The 19,496-nt window shown below is 47.4% G+C and overlaps 4 protein-coding genes across 6 annotated transcripts in view; 2 read left to right on the plus strand and 2 right to left on the minus strand.

Moving 5' to 3' along the window:
* ninl (ninein-like) overlaps positions 1 to 10,143 on the plus strand; it is a 16,679-nt gene extending 6,536 nt beyond the window's left edge. The window contains exons 9-17 of one of the 3 annotated variants that reach the window (XM_050072074.1): positions 383 to 452; positions 572 to 739; positions 838 to 954; positions 3,946 to 4,092; positions 7,394 to 7,525; positions 7,616 to 7,708; positions 7,821 to 8,030; positions 8,131 to 8,244; positions 8,336 to 10,143. In XM_050072074.1, coding sequence (XP_049928031.1) covers positions 383 to 452; positions 572 to 739; positions 838 to 954; positions 3,946 to 4,092; positions 7,394 to 7,525; positions 7,616 to 7,708; positions 7,821 to 8,030; positions 8,131 to 8,244; positions 8,336 to 8,527 — 1,243 coding nt within the window. In that variant the 3' untranslated portion in view covers positions 8,528 to 10,143. The remainder of the gene's footprint in view (positions 1 to 382; positions 453 to 571; positions 740 to 837; positions 955 to 3,945; positions 4,093 to 7,393; positions 7,526 to 7,615; positions 7,709 to 7,820; positions 8,031 to 8,130; positions 8,245 to 8,335) is intronic. The other 2 variants (XM_050072076.1, XM_050072075.1) reach the window with 2 other exon arrangements.
* On the minus strand, positions 8,637 to 9,770 carry LOC126406357 (extracellular matrix protein A-like). The gene is made up of 7 exons (XM_050070564.1): positions 9,744 to 9,770; positions 9,595 to 9,685; positions 9,377 to 9,455; positions 9,292 to 9,342; positions 9,071 to 9,121; positions 8,765 to 8,968; positions 8,637 to 8,730 (listed from the first exon to the last, which is right to left on the minus strand). Exons 1-7 carry the CDS (start codon positions 9,768 to 9,770, stop codon positions 8,637 to 8,639), a joined length of 597 nt encoding a protein of 198 aa, XP_049926521.1.
* Positions 10,144 to 10,295: 152 nt separating the features above from the next.
* On the minus strand, positions 10,296 to 16,321 carry gins1 (GINS complex subunit 1 (Psf1 homolog)). The gene is made up of 7 exons (XM_050072077.1): positions 16,000 to 16,321; positions 14,588 to 14,652; positions 13,526 to 13,624; positions 13,348 to 13,438; positions 11,684 to 11,800; positions 11,247 to 11,321; positions 10,296 to 10,535 (listed from the first exon to the last, which is right to left on the minus strand). Exons 1-7 carry the CDS (start codon positions 16,072 to 16,074, stop codon positions 10,467 to 10,469), a joined length of 591 nt encoding a protein of 196 aa, XP_049928034.1. The 5' UTR covers positions 16,075 to 16,321; the 3' UTR covers positions 10,296 to 10,466.
* The window catches only part of abhd12 (abhydrolase domain containing 12, lysophospholipase), a 36,190-nt gene continuing 31,943 nt past the window's right edge, over positions 15,250 to 19,496 (plus strand). The window contains exons 1-2 of the mRNA XM_050070565.1: positions 15,250 to 15,561; positions 17,657 to 17,822. Coding sequence (XP_049926522.1) covers positions 17,659 to 17,822 — 164 coding nt within the window. The 5' untranslated portion in view covers positions 15,250 to 15,561; positions 17,657 to 17,658. The remainder of the gene's footprint in view (positions 15,562 to 17,656; positions 17,823 to 19,496) is intronic.

Raw genomic sequence — 19,496 nt, forward strand, 5'->3', positions numbered from 1 at the left:
CTCCTCCTCCTCCTTCTTCTTCTCCTCCTCCTCCTTCTTCTTCTCCTCCTTCTCCTCCTCCTCCTTCTTCTTCTTCTCCTCCTTCTCCCCCTCCTTCTCCCCCTCCTTCTCCTTCTTCTCCCCCTCCTCCTTCTTCTCCTCCTCCTTCTTCTCCTTCTCCTCCTCCTCCTTCTCCTTCTCCTCCTCCTTCTTCTCCTCCTCCTTCTTCTCCTCCTCCTCCTTCTTCTTCTTCTTCTTCTTCTTCTTCTTCTTCTTCTCCCCCTCCTCCTTCTTCTCCTCCTCCTTCTTCTCCTTCTCCTCCTCCTCCTTCTCCTTCTCCTCCTCCTTCTTCTCCTCCTCCTTCTTCTCCTCCTCCTCCTCCTCCTCCTCCTTGTCCTGTCAGGAGGAAGCTGGAGGACCTAGAGCAGGAACACGAGCGGAGCAGAGAGGAAGAGGAGTGTCTCCACAGAGAGGTGAGTGAACAGACTGATCACAGTGACCTTTGACCTCTGAGAGGAAGACTGTTTGACGACTCCTCCTCCTCCTCCTCCTCCTCCTCCTCCTCCTCCTCCTCCTCCTCTGTTGTCTGCAGAACTCCAGGTATCGTGAGGAGGTCCTGGATCTGAGCAGCAGGAACCTGCAGCTCAGCAACGACAACGCCGAGCTCAGCGCCCGTCTCCGTGGAGACCAGGAGTCGGTGCGGATGCTGAGGGAGCGTCTGGCGACAGTTTCCAAGGAGCAGGAGGAGGAGGGAGCTCTGGTGAGCAGAGCAACCTTCAGTGTGTGTCTCTGTAGTGACATGTATCGTTAATGAGATGGCGTGTTGTCGCTGTCGTTTGTTTGTCGTTGTGTTTTCAGGTGCGGCGGCTGCAGGATGCGGCGCTGCAGCAGGATAGAGAGAAGCTGCAGCAGCAGGCGGCGTGGACGCAGGAGAGACAGCTGCTGGAGACAGAGCTCAGCTCCTACAGGGACAAGGTGACCAGTTTAATGTCTCTGATCAGGTGACTTGCTGATGAGGTCATCAGTGATGGGCTGATGAGGTCATCAGTGATGGGCTGATGAGGTCATCAGTTAGACCAGTCCATCAGGAGCTCACTGACCCAAACAAGTGAAACATTTTCACAGCGACTGAAGAGTCTCAGAGCAGCGATGTGACTCCACATTCATTCATCTCACGATGACGTTAAACGGCGCCGCTGACAGGTGTGCGTCCGCCCTCTCTGCGACCACTCTCAGCAAATGTTGACGTTGAACACACAGCAGGACGCACCAGCAGAGGTTCATTCATCAATTCAGCGATTTCATGTGCGTGTGACACGAGTTATTCACACGTATGAAGTGTCAACAAAATTTATTCCAGTGCTCAGTCTTGCGTGAGTAACACACAAAACAATCTCTTCCTGTTTGGTGTGAACAAGACATCAGTGTTAATGGGGAAGCTGTGAGTGAGCGTGAGAGGACAGATGCATGTTGCGACGCGTCATGTGACACGACTTGTATCGATATAAACGCAGTCTGAATTTATATCTTGTTTGACAATATATTGATATGTCGTACAGGCGTTACAGCAGTGTGCTCGTTGCAACGTCTCAGTCCTCAGATTGAGCTGCAGAGTGAGCGCTCCTGTTTTTCATGCTGCTGCTCTCTGGTACAGACAGCTGAGGACATAGAGACAGCTGAGGACACAGAGACAGCTGAGGACACAGAGACAGCTGAAGACAGAGAGACAGCTGAAGACACAGAGACAGCTGAGGACACAGACAGCTGAGGACACAGAGACAGCTGAGGACACAGACAGCTGAGGACACAGAGACCGCTGAAGACAGAGACAGCTGAGGACAGAGAGACAGCTGAGGACAGAGAGACAGCTGAGGACACAGACACAGCTGAAGACATAGAGACAGCTGAGGACACAGAGACAGCTGAGGACACAGACACAGCTGAAGACATAGAGACAGCTGAGGACACAGAGACAGCTGAGGACACAGACACAGCTGAAGACAGAGACAGCTGAGGACACAGAGACAGCTGAAGACATAGAGACAGCTGAAGACATAGAGACAGCTGAGGACACGGAGACAGCTGAGGACACAGACACAGCTGAAGACATAGAGACAGCTGAGGACACGGAGACAGCTGAGGACACAGAGACAGCTGAGGACACAGAGACATGACCTCACCTTGAATCTGATGAAGAAGACTTTTTCATTCTTTCTTGTTAATGACATCATTCTGTCGTTCATTCTGATGTACTGACCTCTGAGCTCAGGTGAGACAGATTTTAGGGAGATGAAACGTTTGAAGAGACTACAGGAAGTGACATCACAATAAGCAGTAAGACTTATGTAGGTGTTCTAAGACAGAACTGTAGCTGTGTTTATGCTCAGCGTCCACACTGAGGCGCCGCGACTTGACTCAGTTTCAGTTTGAAAAACAAGGTTGTTTGTGGACAGACAGCAACAGAGACAGACTTGTTCACTTCCTGTCTGGGTCTGATCAGTCACGATGTCTAAAACTGAAACATGACAGACACACCTACACACCTGTAGTGATGTCATCCTTCTGGTGTGCAGTGACTTCCTGCAGCGCTGGGTAACGCTCCTGGTGTCAGTTTGTAACGACTCCAGTCTGTTTCCCTCCAACATGTGACAGAAATTTCTCTGGGTTATTTTCTCTGTCTCTAACAGTGCAGACGACCTGCTTCCTGTTTAATCTCACACTCTCAGAGTGCGTGGATGGTCACGTGTTTTCAGGAGGCTCAGGTCATGTGATGTGTGTTTCCAGGTGTGTTGACAGTGATCAGATGTAAAGCAGAGCTGAAACGTTAGTGTGTTCAGAGATGATTTATGCTGTAAATACAAACATGTTATCGTGGACGTGACGTCAGGTCCTGGATCTGTTTGACCTGAAATAACCTGAAGTCAGAGTTTACCTACGAGTGATGTCAGAGCTTCAGGGCAGGAAGTGACTCAGCTGTTGTGTGAGGAGTGACACTCGGCCCTTTTACACTGCCAGATTGTCAGTGAATGTTGGGCCGTTTTGCTGCCAAGCTGCGAGCGTTTAGACACACAGAGCCGGACTGGCGAGTTGATCCAAGGTGCACAATTTTCCGCCTCGTAGGGTAGACATATTGGAGGAACCTTTTTAGTTTAAACAGACCGAGGCGGCCTTCTGCAACGGGAGGGGCTGTTGATGACTTGTGGGAGGGGCTGTTGATGACTTGTGGGAGGAGCTGTTGAAGACTTGTGGGAGGAGCTGTTGATGACGCCGCACGTGTGAGCCACTGGCGGTGGATAAACAGGAAACAGCTGATAGCAGGAATTAGCGAGCAGCTAGTAGCAAGAGGGAAACACAAACCTGACAGACACTGTAAAGATGAGCAACTGGGGAGACAAGGAATTGTGCGCCCTCCTTGTTCTCACAAACGAAGAGGCCATTAACCGTCAGATGACGGGGACGGTGAAGAACGGGCCGACTTACGAGAGAATCACCGAAGGACTGACCAGCCGCGGCTTCCCTCCCATGTCACTGTTTACGTCACACGCTGAGCTACACGTTTTGTTACTTGCTCACGCCCCCCATTGCCCCGAAAAAGGCACATTCTGTATAAACAAAAGTAGGCAGGCGGCATTTTGCTGCACTCCCCGATTTTGTTTTTATACTGCCAATGCTGAAAAAAGACTGATTGGGCTTTCCTGCAGATTTGCACAACTCCTGTTAACAAAGGGCTTCAGTTTGAAGCTCTGAACCTCTGATTCTGTGAACACTACTCCTCGCCGCTCGGCTCAGCAGATCCAAACACCGATTAAACTAACCGTGTGTTTTGTCCTCAGCTGGGCCGACATGTGGAGCTGGAGGCGGAGCTTAGCAGTGTGACCCTGAAGCTGCAGTGGGTGGAGGAGGATAAACATCACCATGACATCATCAAACACTAACAACCTGATGTTTCATGTTTGTCTCCAACAGGTGGAGAAGCTGCAGCAGGCGGCGCTCTCTGTGGAGGCGGAGTCAGAACTACTGCGCTCTCAGCTTCAAGCCGTCACTCAGGAGAAACTGAACCACACCCAGGAAGTGACGGACCTGCAGAGGAAGCTACAGGACGCTCTCAACAAGGTCATCAGACACCGTCCAATCAATGAGCAGAATTCAGTTGTTTCAGTTCCTCATGAGGTTTTATGAACCAATCAGAAACTGATTTGACAGAGGACGTCACCGCCGTGGTTTCATTACACATTCATTTAAAGATCTGACACGTCTCGGTGTGACATCATCATGTTTACAAACAGTTTGTTTACAGGAGCCTCTGATGTTTGTGACAGCCAATCAGAGCAGTCTGTAGGTAACCAATCAGAACACAGAGCAGAGGTCAAGAGGTCACAGGACCAACTCTGATTTTCTCTGAGATTAAAAACTTTTTCCCCATTTTCAAAAAGGGGACCAGAGGTTGTGCTCCAACTATTGGGGTATCACACTGCTCAGCCTCCCAGGTCTGTTTACTCCAGGGTGATGGAGAGGAGGCTCCAACCGATTGTCGAACCTCAGATTCAGGAGGAGTGATGTGGATTCCGTCCTCGCTGTAAAACAGTGGAGCAGCTCTTTACCCTTGCGAGGCTGCTGAAGGGGCCGTGGGAGTTTGCCCATCCAGTCTACATGTGCTTTGTGGGCCTGGAGAAGACTTACGACCGCGTACCTCGGGGGGTCTTGTGGGGGGGTGTCTTGTGGGGGGTACTACGGGAGTACGGGGTACCAGGCTCGCTGCTACGAGCCATCCACTCCCTGTATGACCAAAGTGAGAGCTGTGTCCGAATACTCGGGGAAAAGTCGACCACGTTCTCGGTGGGTGTTGGCCTCCGCCAAGGTTGTCGTTTGTCAACAACCCTGTTTGTGATCTTCATGGACAGGATCTTGAGGTGCAGCTAGGCGGAGGAAGGGGTCCAGTTTGGGGACCTCAGAATTGCATCTCTGCTTTTTGCAGATGATGTGATTCTGTTGGCTCCATCACACCATGACCTCCAGCATGACCTGGGGCAGTTTGAGTGTGACGCAGTCAGGATGAGAGTCAGTACCTCCAAATCTGAGGTCATGGTTCTCTGCTGGAAACCAGTGGATGGTTCCCTCTGGGTTGGGAGAGTTACTGCCTCAAGCATGGGAATTCAAGTATCTTTGGGTCTTGTTCACAAGGCGGGTCGGTGCGATGCGGCTTCTGCAGTGATGCAGGCGCTGCGCCGGGTAGTGACTGAAAGAATGAGGTCACAGACACAAGCGTCTGAAATGAGTTTCCTCTGTAGGGTGTCTGGGCTCAGCCTTAGAGATAGGGGGAGGAGTCAGACATCTGGAGGGAGCTCGGAGTAGAGCTGCTGCTCCTTCGCGTCAAAAGGGGTCAGTTGAGGTGGTTCAACATCTGATCAGGATCCTCCTGGGCGCCTCCCTTTGGAGGTGTCCCAGGCACGTCCCACTGGTAGGAGGCCCCAGGGCAGACCCAGAACACGCTGGAGGGATTACATATGTCATCTGGCCTGGGAACACCTCAGGGTCCCCCAGGAGGAGTTGGAAAGCGTTGCTGGGAAGAGGGATGTCTGGGGTGCTTTGCTCGGCCTGCTGCCGCTGCGACCCGGCCCCGGATAAGCAGATGAAAATGGATGGATGCATTAAAAACATTATTCAAACTGTCTCTGACAGAATGTGGGCGGAGTTTCTGACAGGAAGTCAGAGACACATCTGAGTCCTGTGATTTTTATGTGACGTCTTGTTTTGACCTGTGAGGACGTGTGAAGCTGCTGAACCAGCACTGTGGGGACAGTGACTTTAGCAGGACAGACGCTCCTCAGATGCTCAGGAGGGGCGTCCAGCTGACGGCCGGATGAGGTCGAACCAGGTGAAACAAAACAGGACGTCTTGATTGGACAACGCTCATTCATCATCTCCATGTTTTATGTATTTCCTGTTTTCAGTGACGTTGTCCATCGACAACAAACAACACCAGAGTTTGTCTCTCGTTAATTAGCGACTTTAATCTCAGAGAATATTCTAATTTATATTTTGGAAACCTGCAACTTTAATCAGAGATGGTATTCTTTAAAAAATAAATAAATAAATCTATTACTTTAATCGCAGAAAATCATTTTTGTCTCTGAATATTTATTATGTAGCGTTCACACCGGGCGCGAGTGAAGCGAATTACTCGCTCGTAACGTATGTAATGCGCCGCCCGTAACGCGTAAGTTTAGACGCCTGACCATTTTGTTCATTCGCGTGAGTAGCGGGGAAGCCGGCTGTGCTAACTGGAGCTAAGCTAGTGCTAACGTTCATAGTACAACCATTCTGCAAACTAATTAAGGACACATATTTACAGAACTTACCAAGTAGACCAGTCTCCTCGGCGTCTTTCACCCAAGCCTGCTCCTTTTTGTTGCGGTCTCTGTAGAGTACACACGTAGTATCATATAGCTCCGGGTAGCCGCACACCGCAATGATAAGTTTCTCCTCCATCTCGGCATCAACAACTGGACGTCAGGGTGTCAAGACGTCACTGACGACCAAGGCTGAGATAACCACCATCGCTGCTTTGTACCTGCTCTGGATGTCCCAGATGCGTCGGAGGGCCAAACGCCGTCGTTTTTGGGTTGATGCGTCGGAGGGCCAAACGCCGTCGTTTTTGGGTTCACCCTATCCTGCATTAGCGCATCCAGCTTGGCGAGTTTCACCACCTCCTCCAGGAACTCCGTCTGGATGACAGCCGCTTTCAGCGGTACTTCAGGCTGACTGGGGCCCAGTTTGAGGACCTGTTGGCGAGGGTTGGCGCCAGGATCTTCCGGCAGGACACCAACTACAGGCGCTCCATTTCAGCTGCGGAGCGTCTGTCCATCTGTGAGTAGCAGTTTATTGCTGTGTCAACAACTGGACGTTGTTGACACACGCCAGTGACGTCGGGAGAATCTCAACGCTGATTGGCTTTCGCGACACAGCGTCACGCGAATTCGCCTCAAAAGTTCAATATTTTCAACTCGAGCGATGAGGCGTTGGACGCGAATTTCGCGTCTATCGCGCCGCGCTGGACGCCTCTATCGCGTCCATCGCATGGTGCTAGACGCGTCCATCGCACCGCCCGGCACGAATTCGCCTCTAATCGCGTCTTTGCATTGACTTTGTATGTAATCTCGATGCGCGAATATGCGAATTCGCGTTTGGTGTGAACGCCCCATTATAATATTTACGTCCTTCATCAGCTCTGAATTTTTAGTTTCTACCCTCAGTGGCCCTGATCAGCTGCCGTAGATGTTTGGACTCATTATCATGACAGAATAACAACAACAACAACAACAACAACAATGTAAACCTCTGTCATGTTTTGACGTCCAGGTGTAGCTCCTCCCACTCTCAGAGTGACATCTTCCTGTGGGTGTGTCTCCTTCAGGTGGAGCAGTTGGAGAGCAGCGTCAGGAAGCTGATGAGGGAGAAGGAGGAGCTCCATCAGGCTGTGGAGGAGCAGGAGGAGCAGGAGGAGGCCCGCAGACTCCGGGTCCACAACCAGGAGCTCCAGCAGCAGGTAACTGACAACATCACTGTGTGTGTGTGTGTGTGTGTGTGTGTGTGTAAACATGATGACCTGTGATAACGGAGGTTTGATGTGTGTCAGGTGTCGGAGCTGACGGTCCGCAGTCTGGAGGTCCAGAACCTGAAGAGCCGACTGAAGGAGGCGGAGACAGAGAGGATGCACGCTCAGGACCAGGTGAGGACTGAAACCAACACGCTGACATCACACTGACATCACACGTCACGCCACTTCCTGTGTGACCTCAGACCACACACTGAGGTTTAACACGTGAACGTCCTGTATTTAGGCAGTGCGGGCCGACACGGTGCTCAGTCTGGTTCAGGCGCAGCACGTCAGGCAGCTGCAGGAGGCGCAGCAGCGGGTGGGGGATGGGCGCAAAGAGGAGGTGGAGCTGCTGCAGGGCCGCCTGCAGGAGGAGCAGAGGAGGAGTCAACAGCTGGAGGAGACGCTGAGGCTTCAGGCCCAACAGAGCTGCTCCCAGATCAGCTGCAAGCAGGTACACCAGGGGTCAGAGGTCACAGCGATGAGGTCAGAGGTCACAGGGAACACTTTGATGTCAGCTCGTACATCTCTGAGTATGTGCGTGTTGTGTTCAGGAGCAGTACGAGAAGGCGGTGTCGGCGCTGCAGCAGAGGATGGAGGAGCTGGAGACGAAGCTGAAGGGACTCCGGATGGTTCTACAGGACAAAGTCCAGCAGCTCAAAGAACAGGTGAGTCCTCACTTCCTGTCCACACACTTCTGGCCACTCTCTGTCTGTTTCAGTATGATGTAACGTGCCGCCGTCATCGTTTCATCCATAGATGGCGAAGAACACCAAGTCCAGCGCGCTGCTGAAGGATCTGTACGTGGAGAACTCTCAGCTGATGACGGCGCTGCAGGTCACCGAGCAGCGGCAGAAACACGCAGAGAAGAAGAACTCCCTGTTGGAGGAGAAGGTCAACGCTCTGAACAAACTGCTGAGAGAGATTGTCCCCGCTGCGCTCGCCACGTAGAGCCACGCCCACCTCAGAGACCTGCAGCAGCTGATCTCACATCAGTTTGACTGAGGAGGGCATTAGCTTAGCTTAGCTTAGCACAAAGACTGGAAACAGATGGGAACTGTTAACATACAGACACAGGAATCACACCTGGACAGGAAACACACCTGGACAGGAAACACACCTGGACAGGAAACACACTTGGACAGGAATCACACCTGGACAGGAATCACACCTGCACAGGAAACACACCTGCACAGGAAACACACTTGGACAGGAATCACACCTGAACAGGAATCACACCTGGTTAGGAAACACACCTGCATAGGAAACACACTTGGACAGGAAACACACCTGGACAGGAAACACACCTGGACAGGAAACACACTTGGACAGGAATCACACCTGGACAGGAAACACACTTGGACAGGAATCACACCTGGACAGGAAACACACCTGGACAGGAAACACACCTGGACAGGAAACACACCTGGACAGGAATCACACCTGGACAGGAAACACACCTGGACAGGAAACACACTTGGACAGGAATCACACCTGGACAGGAAACACACCTGGACAGGGAACACACCTGGACAGGAAATACACCTGCACAGGGAACACACCTGCACAGAGAACACACCTGGACAGGGAACACACCTGGTCAGGAAACACACCTGGACAGGAAACACACTTGGACAGGAATCACACCTGGACAGGAATCACACCTGGACAGGAAACACACCTGGACAGGAATCACACCTGGACAGGAAACACACCTGGACAGGGAACACACCTGGACAGGAAATACACCTGCACAGGGAACACACCTGCACAGGGAACACACCTGGACAGGGAACACACCTGGTCAGGAAACACACCTGTCTGACGACACCTGTTTTTGTTACAGGTGAGACAATGACATGTTTACGTTCGGCCACGTCTGCAGAGTGAACACATTAAAGTTCCTTACCTGCCCATTAGATCCGACTCATCTGAGCGTGCTCCACAGAACGTGTTGAATCAGACAACATGACATCATCAGACCTTTAATGACGTGACTTTAACAACATGTGGCTCACTGTGACAGATATTACTGTCATCACTTGACCCTCTGGGGCCTCCGTAGTTTCCTTTCTGCCGGCAGGTGTCAGTGGGAGGTGATGATGTCACCTGTACAGAGACAGAAGGAGGTGATGATGTCACCTAAGACATGGACGTGCAGTTTGACTCTCAGGTGAAGGAGGCGTGTGTTCATGGTTGGTGTGGGCGTGGCCTGTTATTTAAACGTGTCATCAGCACACACACACACACACACACACACACACACACAGTATTTCAGCCATGATGGTGTTGTTACTTTGTTTCTATATTTGTATTATTTTTATTGTCACAGTAAGACGTGATTTTGTAAAGGTGGACTGTTGATGATGATGATGATGATGATGATGATTGTGATGATGATGATGATGATGATGATGTGTTTATAGTTTTCCCGTCAGAGTGAGACCTCTCACTCCTCCTCTCAGCTCTGACTTCCTGTCAGTTCAGGTACCAAACACACCTGTCTGTGACATCATCACACAGCACACTGTAACCTGACACCACATTAAATTATCTGTTTATATCTCACCGAGACTTTTAATGGTTTTTAATCTAAATAAAGAGTCGATGCCCTGCTCGCCGCTCGCTGCAGGCTGCTCGCCGCTCGCTGCGGGTCGAGGTCTCGTTAGTTAAACCATCTGAAACATCTGATCCATCAGAACGAAAAAACAATCAGACCTGAACTGAAAAAAAAGAAATACTTTATTTTATTTTGACATCAGATTAATATTTAAACAGACGTGTTGTGTTCAGGGGACGGGGTAAAGTCAGGACGTCTGTGTTATCTGAGGCACACAGTGTGTCACCGATCAGCTGATTGATCGGTGATCGGCTGAACATCAGTCCTCCATCAGGACACCACGTGCTCCAGGACACCCTGACGAATCAGCTGCTCACATTTCCACCGCGGCAGGAAGTGCTGTGGACAGACGGACAGATACGTGAATATAAAGTAAAAAATACATTAATTATTATTATTAATAATAATTAAGTTTATCAAATAAAAACATTAATGAGACAAGATCAATAAGTCAAAACGACAGCAGCAGAAAACAGTTTGATTTTAAAATATATTCAACACATTTGACTGTCACTGGTTTCTTCTACATTATTATTATTACTGAGCAGAATAGTGAATGAGTGAATGAGTGAGTGTAACAGCAGCAGAATAATGAATGAGTGAGTGTAACAGCAACAGAACAATGAATAAGTGAATGAGTGAGTGTAACAGCAGCAGAATAATAAATGAGTGAGTGTAACAGCAACAGAATAATGAATGAGTGAGTGTAACAGCAACAGAACAATGAATGAGTGAATGAGTGAGTGTAACAGCAGCAGAATAATGAATGAGTGAATGAGTGAGTGTAACAGCAGTAGAATAATGAATGAGTGAGTGTAACAGCAGTAGAATAATGAATGAGTGAATGAGTGAGTGTAACAACAGAACAATGGATGAGTGAATGAGTAAGTGTAACAGCAGTAGAATAATGAATGAGTGAATGAGTGAGTGTAACAGCAGCAGAATAATGAATGAGTGAATGAGTGAGTGTAACAGCAGCAGAACAATGAATAAGTGAATGAGTGAGTGTAACAGCAGCAGAACAATGAATGAGTGAGTGTATTTTCTGACCTGACTGTTCTTCTTCAGCAGGATCACTGTTCCATCGTCGATCTCAAACTCTCCGTGGTCCTTTAAACACCTCACCTGGAAAACACCTGATGATGTCATCACTCAGGCTCAAGCTACATGTCCACATGATGTGTTAGATGACGATGAGGAGGAGTCAGACTGTGTGTGTGTGTGTGTGTGTGTGTGTGTGTGTGTGTGTGTGTGTGTGTGTGTGTGTGTTTAAGGACACTTTAGATTAATGTGTTAGATGATGAAGATGATGATGATGAGGAGGAGTGTTTGTGGTTCAATAGAAACTATTTAACATAAGACGCAGAGAAACTGGGTCAGAGTGACGTCCAGTCTCCTCTCTGACAGAACTACATTTCCCATCATGCACTGTCAGCGTCCCAGCTGTTCAGACAGTGCTGTATTGATTATTGATAATCAGGTCTCACCTCGATGTAGAGACTCTTGGGAGGCTTCATGTCCTGAGTGATGTCCAAACCGTCTCCTCCTCCCACAGAGCGCATGAAGGACGCCAGAGACTTCTTATACTGACTGAACCACTCAGACTGAGACAGGGACGGAGACCAAGGGACGGGGGACAGAGGGACACAAAGGGTTAATAACCAGCTGATCATGTGACTTGGCTGTTCAGTGTTCTCATCTGGAGGATAAGAGCTGACAATATCGACAATAAATAAATATGAGAGGACTCAGCTGTGACGCAGCTCTGACTCAACTGTGACGCAGCTCTGACTGAGCTGTGACGCAGCTCTGACTCAGCTCTGACTCAGCTGTGACGCAGCTCTGACTCAACTGTGACGCAGCTCTGACTCAACTGTGACTTGGCTCTGACTCTGCTCTGACTCAACTCTGACTCAGCTCTGACTTGGCTCTGACTCGGCTCTGACTCAGCTCTGACTCAACTGTGACGCGGCTCTGACTCAGCTCTGACTCAGCTCTGACTCAACTGTGACGCGGCTCTGACTCGGCTCTGACTCAACTGTGACTTGGCTCTGACTCAGCTCTGACTTGGCTCTGACTCGGCTCTGACTCAACTGTGACTCAGCTCTGACTCAGCTCTGACTCAACTGTGACGCGGCTCTGACTCAGCTCTGACTTGGCTCTGACTCAACTCTGACTCAGCTCTGACTCAACTGTGACTTGGCTCTGACTCAGCTCTGACTTGGCTCTCAATAAATAGTAGGGGTGTAACGGTACCAAAAAATCATGGTTTGGTAAGTACCTCGGTACGGACGTCATGGTTTAGTTGATCAAATGTTTCACTAAGTTGGTGTTGTCTCGTGTTGTCTCCCTTTGCGAGGCAGACTTTCTCTTGCGCCAGCTGCGAATGTTGATACAGGTGTTGTCATACACACCACTTGTGCAATCTGTGCTCCAATAGGAACGAGAAATGTGTTTGTGTGCATAATTGAGTAAAATAAATTAACTAAATTAATGAACTGAATCAATTTCAAAGTACCGGTATTTTCCAAATGCTGTATAGTACCGTTTGGAATACTCTAGTACCGCGGTACTATTTTAGTACCGGTATACCATGCAACACTACTCAGCTGTGACGCAGCTTTGACTCAACTGTGACGCGGCTCTGACTCAGCTCTGACTCAGCTGTGACGCAGCTCTGACTCAGCTGTGACTCGGCTCTGACTCAACTGTGACTCGGCTCTGACTCAACTGTGACTCGGCTCTGACTCAGCTCTGACTCAGCTGTGACTCAGCTGTGACGCAGCTCTGACTCAGCTGTGACGCAGCTCTGACTCAGCTCTGACTTGGCTCTGACTCAGCTGTGACTTGGCTCTGACTCGGCTCTGACTCAACTCTGACTCAGCTCTGACTCGGCTCTGACTCAGCTCTGACTCAACTGTGACGCTGCTCTGACTCGGCTCTGACTTGGCTCTGACTCAGCTCTGACGCGGCTCTGACTCTGCTCTGACTCTGCTCTGACTTGGCTCTGACTCGGCTCTGACTCAGCTGTGACTCGGCTCTGACGCAGTGAGAAGTGACGGTCTGAGGTCGTCAGATTCATCTTCAGTCAGGAAACAAACTGATCAATATATAATCGGTATGATCAAACAGGAAGTGATGTCACACTCACCTCCTCCGCACACATGTGGAAGCGGACGTTGGCGGGCAGCACGCTGCCGTACTCCCAGCGCAGAGCTCTAATCCTCAGCAGCCGGTCGTACCTGACAGAGACAAAACACACACCTTCAGTCAGCCAATGAGATGACAGCCTGATGTCATATGATCTCACAGGTGAGTCAGCTGCTCACAGGTAGGCCGCGACACAGCGCTGGTTCCTCAGCAAGCAGCAGTGACGCAGTTTGATGGACGGGATGAGGTCAGCTCGACCGCCAGCCTTCGCCTCGTTACTGAAACACACAGAGGGAAACACACTCAGTGCTCACTTTATTAGGGACGCCTACTCCGCTTTAATTCTTGGTGTCATAGATTCAACGAGGTGCTGAAACATTCCTCAGAGATTTTGGTTTGAACTTCAGCAGCTCGTCTTCATCACGTCTACAATACTGAATGTTAAGAAGCAGCTGATCAGGTGTACCTAATAAAGTGGCAGTATTTATATATGTATTTATTGATCAGTTATTATTCAGACTTAAGCGAAGAGTTTCTTTGTCCTCCTGAACAACTTCTTAATGTTTGAAAAACTGATCATTAAATTATCATCATAGTCTTACTCTCACAGCTGTAATCTGATTACTGTGATTACTCGTGTATTCGTGTCCTTTATAAAATGTGACATTGACACAAAGTGTTAATAACCAGCTGATCATGTGACTGTGCTGTCCAGTGTTATGCTGTGGGAGATAACAGCTGAGAATATCAACAATAAATAAATAATTTGATTCATTAATAAATATGAGAGGAAAATAACCACAAATAATATAAATAATAATAATAATAATGATATAAAATAAAGACATTTGTTAAAATGAAGAGAGGGAAAATAATAATACAGAAATGAGTAAATTAATTTGAAAAAATGTTTTTAGAAATAAAAACTAAATAAAAGTCAGTAAAATAAAAAAAATAAAAAAGTGTAAATGAATGAATAAATATTTTAATGTTTTATGTTTAGTGGAGCAGCTGTGACTGTAAATAAATAATATTAATGACGAGAATAAAACTGATTAAAGCAAATTACAGATGTTTAGTGTTCAGATCTTTATTAAAATAAACTCTGTTTCTATGGAAACTAGAGATTAAACTTACCCGTTTATATAATGTGCTGTCAGAGCTGACGTGTGTGTGTGTGTGTGTGTGTGTGTGTGTGTGTGTGTGTGTGTGTGTGTGTGTCTGTGTCTGTGAGGACTCACACATCAGTCTGGTTCTGTTCATAAAGAGCTTCCATCTCCTGCAGAACCTGCCGCAGTCCGTCCTCCTGAAACACATCACCATCATCATCACCATCATCACCATCATCATCACCATCATCATCATCATCATCATCACCATCATCATCACCATCACCATCACCACCATCATCACCATCATCATCACCATCATCACCATCATCATCACCATCATCATCATCATCATCATCACCATCATCATCACCATCACCATCACCACCATCATCATCACCATCATCATCATCATCACCACCATCATCACCACCATCATCATCATCATCACCATCATCATCATCACCACCATCATCATCATCACCACCATCACCATCACCACCATCATCACCATCATCATGATTATCACCATCATCACCATCATCATCACCATCATCATCATTATCACCATCATCACCATCACCACCATCACCATCATTATCACCATCATCACCATCACCATCATTATCACCATCATCACCATCACCACCATCACCACCACCACCATCATCATCATCACCACCATCATCATCACCACCACCATCACCATCACCACCATCATCACCATCATCATGATTATCACCATCATCACCATCATCATCACCATCATCATCATTATCACCATCATCACCATCACCACCATCACCATCATTATCACCATCATCACCATCACCATCATTATCACCATCATCACCATCACCACCATCACCACCACCACCATCATCATCATCACCACCATCATCATCACCATCATCATCATCATCATCATCATCATCATCACCATCATCACCATCATCATCATCACCATCATCACCATCATCATCACCATCATCATCATCATCATCACCATCATCATCACCATCATCACCATCATCATCATCACCATCATCACCATCATCATCACCATCATCATCATCATCATCACCATCATCACCATCATCAGTCAGGTCCTGGACTTTCCTTTAAATCATTTTTTTTTCTCATTAAAACCAAACTCCATTTAAAAGTCTGCAGCATCAGTGGGGTCTGTCACAGTGGGGTCTGTCACAGTGGGGTCTGTCACAGTGGGGTCTGTCACAGTGGGAGGAGGAGACGCGACAGAACAGGTTTCCACTGTATTAACTGGTGTGTTTGGTTTGAGGACAAAGCTCTTCACTTTTCTAGAAACATATTTAAAACATTAATAAAACGTCTGTGAATCTTCTGATCAGGAAACTTTAACATGTTACAGTTTGTAACTGAAGATCAGCGGGAGGAGTTCAGTGTGTCTGATGTTTAAACTAAGAACTAAGAGAAAAGTTCACAGTGTCAAACATGTTTTAAACATGAGGACCGTTGTTCGTGAACAGCGGAGGATACCGGAGGTTTACCGGGATGTTACTCACGTTAAAAGCGGGCAGCTGTCCGTCGCTCATCCGGTGCAGCTCTCTGATTAACTCGATGGCTTTCTCACAGAACATCCCGGCTCCGGTAAACACACACACACACACACACACACACCGACACTACACGGATTAATTTAACGTTTTAATCACCGGTAAACACGGGAGGACTCTCGGCTCAGTTTCGCGGCAAAACCGTCGTGTTGTGATCACGTGACCGTGTGACGTCAGGCTCCGGCTGCCTCATTGGGACAAACTTCAGAGTAGCGAAGCGAGCAGCAGCTGAACACATTTAAGGATTTATTTAAAACAATGGTGGCGTGAAGCGGCTTTACTTCAGCGGACTGCGAGGTGAGACTTATTATTGATATATATCTACATGTTTGAGCGGGAACAGGAAGTTTATGAACAGTTTTCAGCCCTTGGCGTGACTTCCGGTCGGTTAGCTAGCAGCGCAGCAGGCTAAAAATAGAGCAGATAAACCGGTCAAACAGCCTCGAGCGGCGGCGGAGAGCGACCAGAGGCCGGTACCGCCTCCGTGTCAACGCTCCGTGCGTTCTTATTAAACTTTATTAAAGTGACGTTTGTAGTTTGTTCGTGTCGCTCTCCGTTAGAAACAGATTATTCACTGCTAAGTCCGCTAACTGAATGCTGCATTCAGGTGACCTCGGAAAGAAGAGCCTCTAAAATGGTAAATATGTTACGAGTTCAACAACAGGAAATAATGTACGAGGCAGATTAGTGTCAATATTATGTGTGTCAACAGATCGATAAAAAGTATGTTAATGTACAGTCTGTAAATATAAAAAAAAACTTCAACAAATACTACATCAAAATCTGAACAACTAGCAATTTAAAAATATTTAATAGTTCTGAAAATATACAAAAAATATCTGTTACCATATTTAATTAATTCACAAATAAATGAAAACAATATTGAATATCTTAATTTCAAACAGATATTTGTTAATGAGAATATTTCTGAAATCAAAGTACAAACCAGTGACGTGAACACAAATATGTTCAATAATTTCATCTTCAAAGTTACAAAAAGAAATGACAGAAATGAGCTTTAACAGGGAAACAGACCGACTGTGGACGAACTGTAATACAAACTTATTCATTCTGTTAAAGTAATCATGAGCTGTTTCACCTGTGCTTACCTGTGGAGTCAGTGACGTGCTGCGGTGTGTTTCTGTCAGGCATTCAGACCCTGTTAACGTTAAAGTTGTTCACTGTTTATTCAGGATAATAATAATAATACTAACAATAATAATAATAATAAATAATCTTTGTGTTATGTGTTTGTATTGTTGTTTACAATCAGACCGAGAGATTTCCGTCTGTGTGTTAACTCTCTGTTACGAGGTGCACGTGAAGGCACCACGCACTGCTTTCTCCCAGCCCCATAAACCGGTTTTGTTTTGGTAGCCGTTGCTCCGACGCTCCCTGGGGGCCGTGGACGCAGCAGAGTGAGACCACGTGGTGCTGTGTGCGCGCTTTGATTGGCTGCTGATCAGCTGCTCTCTGCAGAGGCTCAGCGGGGATCAGCTTCGTCCTCACCGGCTCTCAGTGCTCCATCCCCGGCCAGCTGACGGCCTCCTCCCCGCTGACACTGTTCCTCCGGTTAACGCTGCTTGTGTCTCTTTAACGTCTCCAGTGATGCGGAAGCGGAACAACTCAGAGGACAGCGGGACCACCGGCACTCTGCTGGACACAGACCCGGACCTGAAGCAGCGTCCCGCCAGGGGGGGAGCAGCGGGGCCCGCGGCGGGAGGCCGGCACGGCCCGGGAGAGGACGGAGGCATGGGGAAACCCTTCAGGAGGTAAGACCCGGGGGGGACAGGGACAGAGACACAGGGACAGGGACATACACAGGGACAGAGAGATAGAGACAGAGAACGAGACATAGGGACATAGGGTCGGGGACATAGAGACAGAGAGAGAGACGGGGACAGAGACACAGGGACACAGGGACAGAGACACAGGGACAGAGACACAGGGACACAGGGACAGAGACATAGGGACACAGGGACAGAGACACAGGGACATACACAGGGACAGAGAGATAGAGACAGAGAACGAGACATAGGGACATAGGGTCGGGGACATAGAGACAGAGAGAGAGACAGGGACAGAGACACAGGAACAGAGACACAGGGACATAGGGACAGAGACACAGGGACAGAGACACAGGGACAGAGACACAGGGACATAGGGACAGAGACACAGGGACAGAGACACAGGGACAAAGGGACAGAGACACAGGGACATAGGGACAGAGACACAGGGACATAGGGACATAGAGACACAGGGACATAGGGACACAGGGACATAGGGACACAGGGACAGGTGTGTGATCGCCTGGACTGTCTGTCTATTAAAGAAGAACAACATGGTGGAGACAATAAGACAGACAGGTTCATGATTTCTCTCCAGAGACTTTACATTAGTTAGAAATGATCATAAAAACAAACCAAAGAAAATAAAAATTATTTAAATAAATCTAAATAGTTTGAATTTAGACGTTGAGCTCATTCAAACTCTAACATGAAAGTGTTTTTCTCACTGAGCTGATGTCATGTTACAGTATTTACAGAACATACATGTCAAAATATTAATTATCAAAACATGAATTATGAAAGTGTTAATGTGCTTAAATAGTTTTTAGAATATGGTGAAAATAGAACTGACAAGGAGCAAAAATAAAGTGATATAAAAAAATAAATAAGGAATTACAAAATAAAAATATGAACAAAGAAAAAGAAAAAAAGAATTCAAAATGTGAAAAGATAAAATGAAATAATTAATGACCATGAAAATAAAAAAAATCGTTCAGAAATAAAAATCTATCCGGAAACTAAAAATCACATCAAACACTGATGTGATTAATATTATTATTAGTTAAAATTCTAATTAAAATAGTTTTATAAATATTCAAACGGATTCTCTACTGACAGAAGAGCTGAATATCCCAGCTATAGTGTGTAAACTGGTGTGACTGGTTTCAGAGAGACTGGTGAGCTGGTCAGACTGGATCCTGTCTGAATGGATTCACAACAGAAACCAGCTTCAGGTGGGCGTCGTGTCCGAGAGCAGGAAGGACGGACTCTGTTGTGACACACTGACGTTAACCCCAACACAGTCAGAGGGTAATTACACTGAACAAAAATATAAACGCAACACTTTTGTTTTTGCTCCCATTTTTCATGAGCTGAACTCAAAGATCTAAAACATTTTCTATACACACAAAAGACCATTTCTCACAAATATTGTTCACAAATCTGTCTAAATCTGTGTTAGTAAGCACTTCTCCTTTGCCNAAACATTTTCTATACACACAAAAGACCATTTCTCACAAATATTGTTCACAAATCTGTCTAAATCTGTGTTAGTAAGCACTTCTCCTTTGCCGAGATAATCCATCCCACCTCACAGGTGTGGCATATCAAGATGCTGATTAGACAGCATGAATATTGCACAGGTGTGCCTTAGGCTGG

Source organism: Epinephelus moara, chromosome 19, assembly GCF_006386435.1.
Source record: "Epinephelus moara isolate mb chromosome 19, YSFRI_EMoa_1.0, whole genome shotgun sequence".
Lineage (NCBI taxonomy): Eukaryota > Metazoa > Chordata > Actinopteri > Perciformes > Serranidae > Epinephelus > Epinephelus moara.

Bases quoted from the DNA above. Each gene is read 5' to 3' on its own strand.
- LOC126406357 (XM_050070564.1), bottom strand. From the start codon at position 9,770: ATGAACACACGCCTCCTTCACCTGAGA. The intron at 9,343-9,376 runs GTGTGTTCCCTG...TTCCCTGTGCAG, and splicing joins CAGGTGTGTTTCCTGACCAG to GTGTGTTCCCTGTGCAGGTG. The intron at 9,122-9,291 runs GTGTGTTTCCTG...TTCCCTGTGCAG, and splicing joins CAGGTGTGTTCCCTGTCCAG to GTGTATTTCCTGTCCAGGTG.
- gins1 (XM_050072077.1), bottom strand. From the start codon at position 16,074: ATGTTCTGTGAGAAAGCCATCGAGTTAATCAGAGAGCTGCACCGGATG. The intron at 13,439-13,525 runs GTGAGCAGCTGA...TGTCTCTGTCAG, and splicing joins CGCTGTGTCGCGGCCTACCT to GTACGACCGGCTGCTGAGGA. The intron at 11,322-11,683 runs GTGAGACCTGAT...GGTGTTTTCCAG, and splicing joins CCAAGAGTCTCTACATCGAG to GTGAGGTGTTTAAAGGACCA.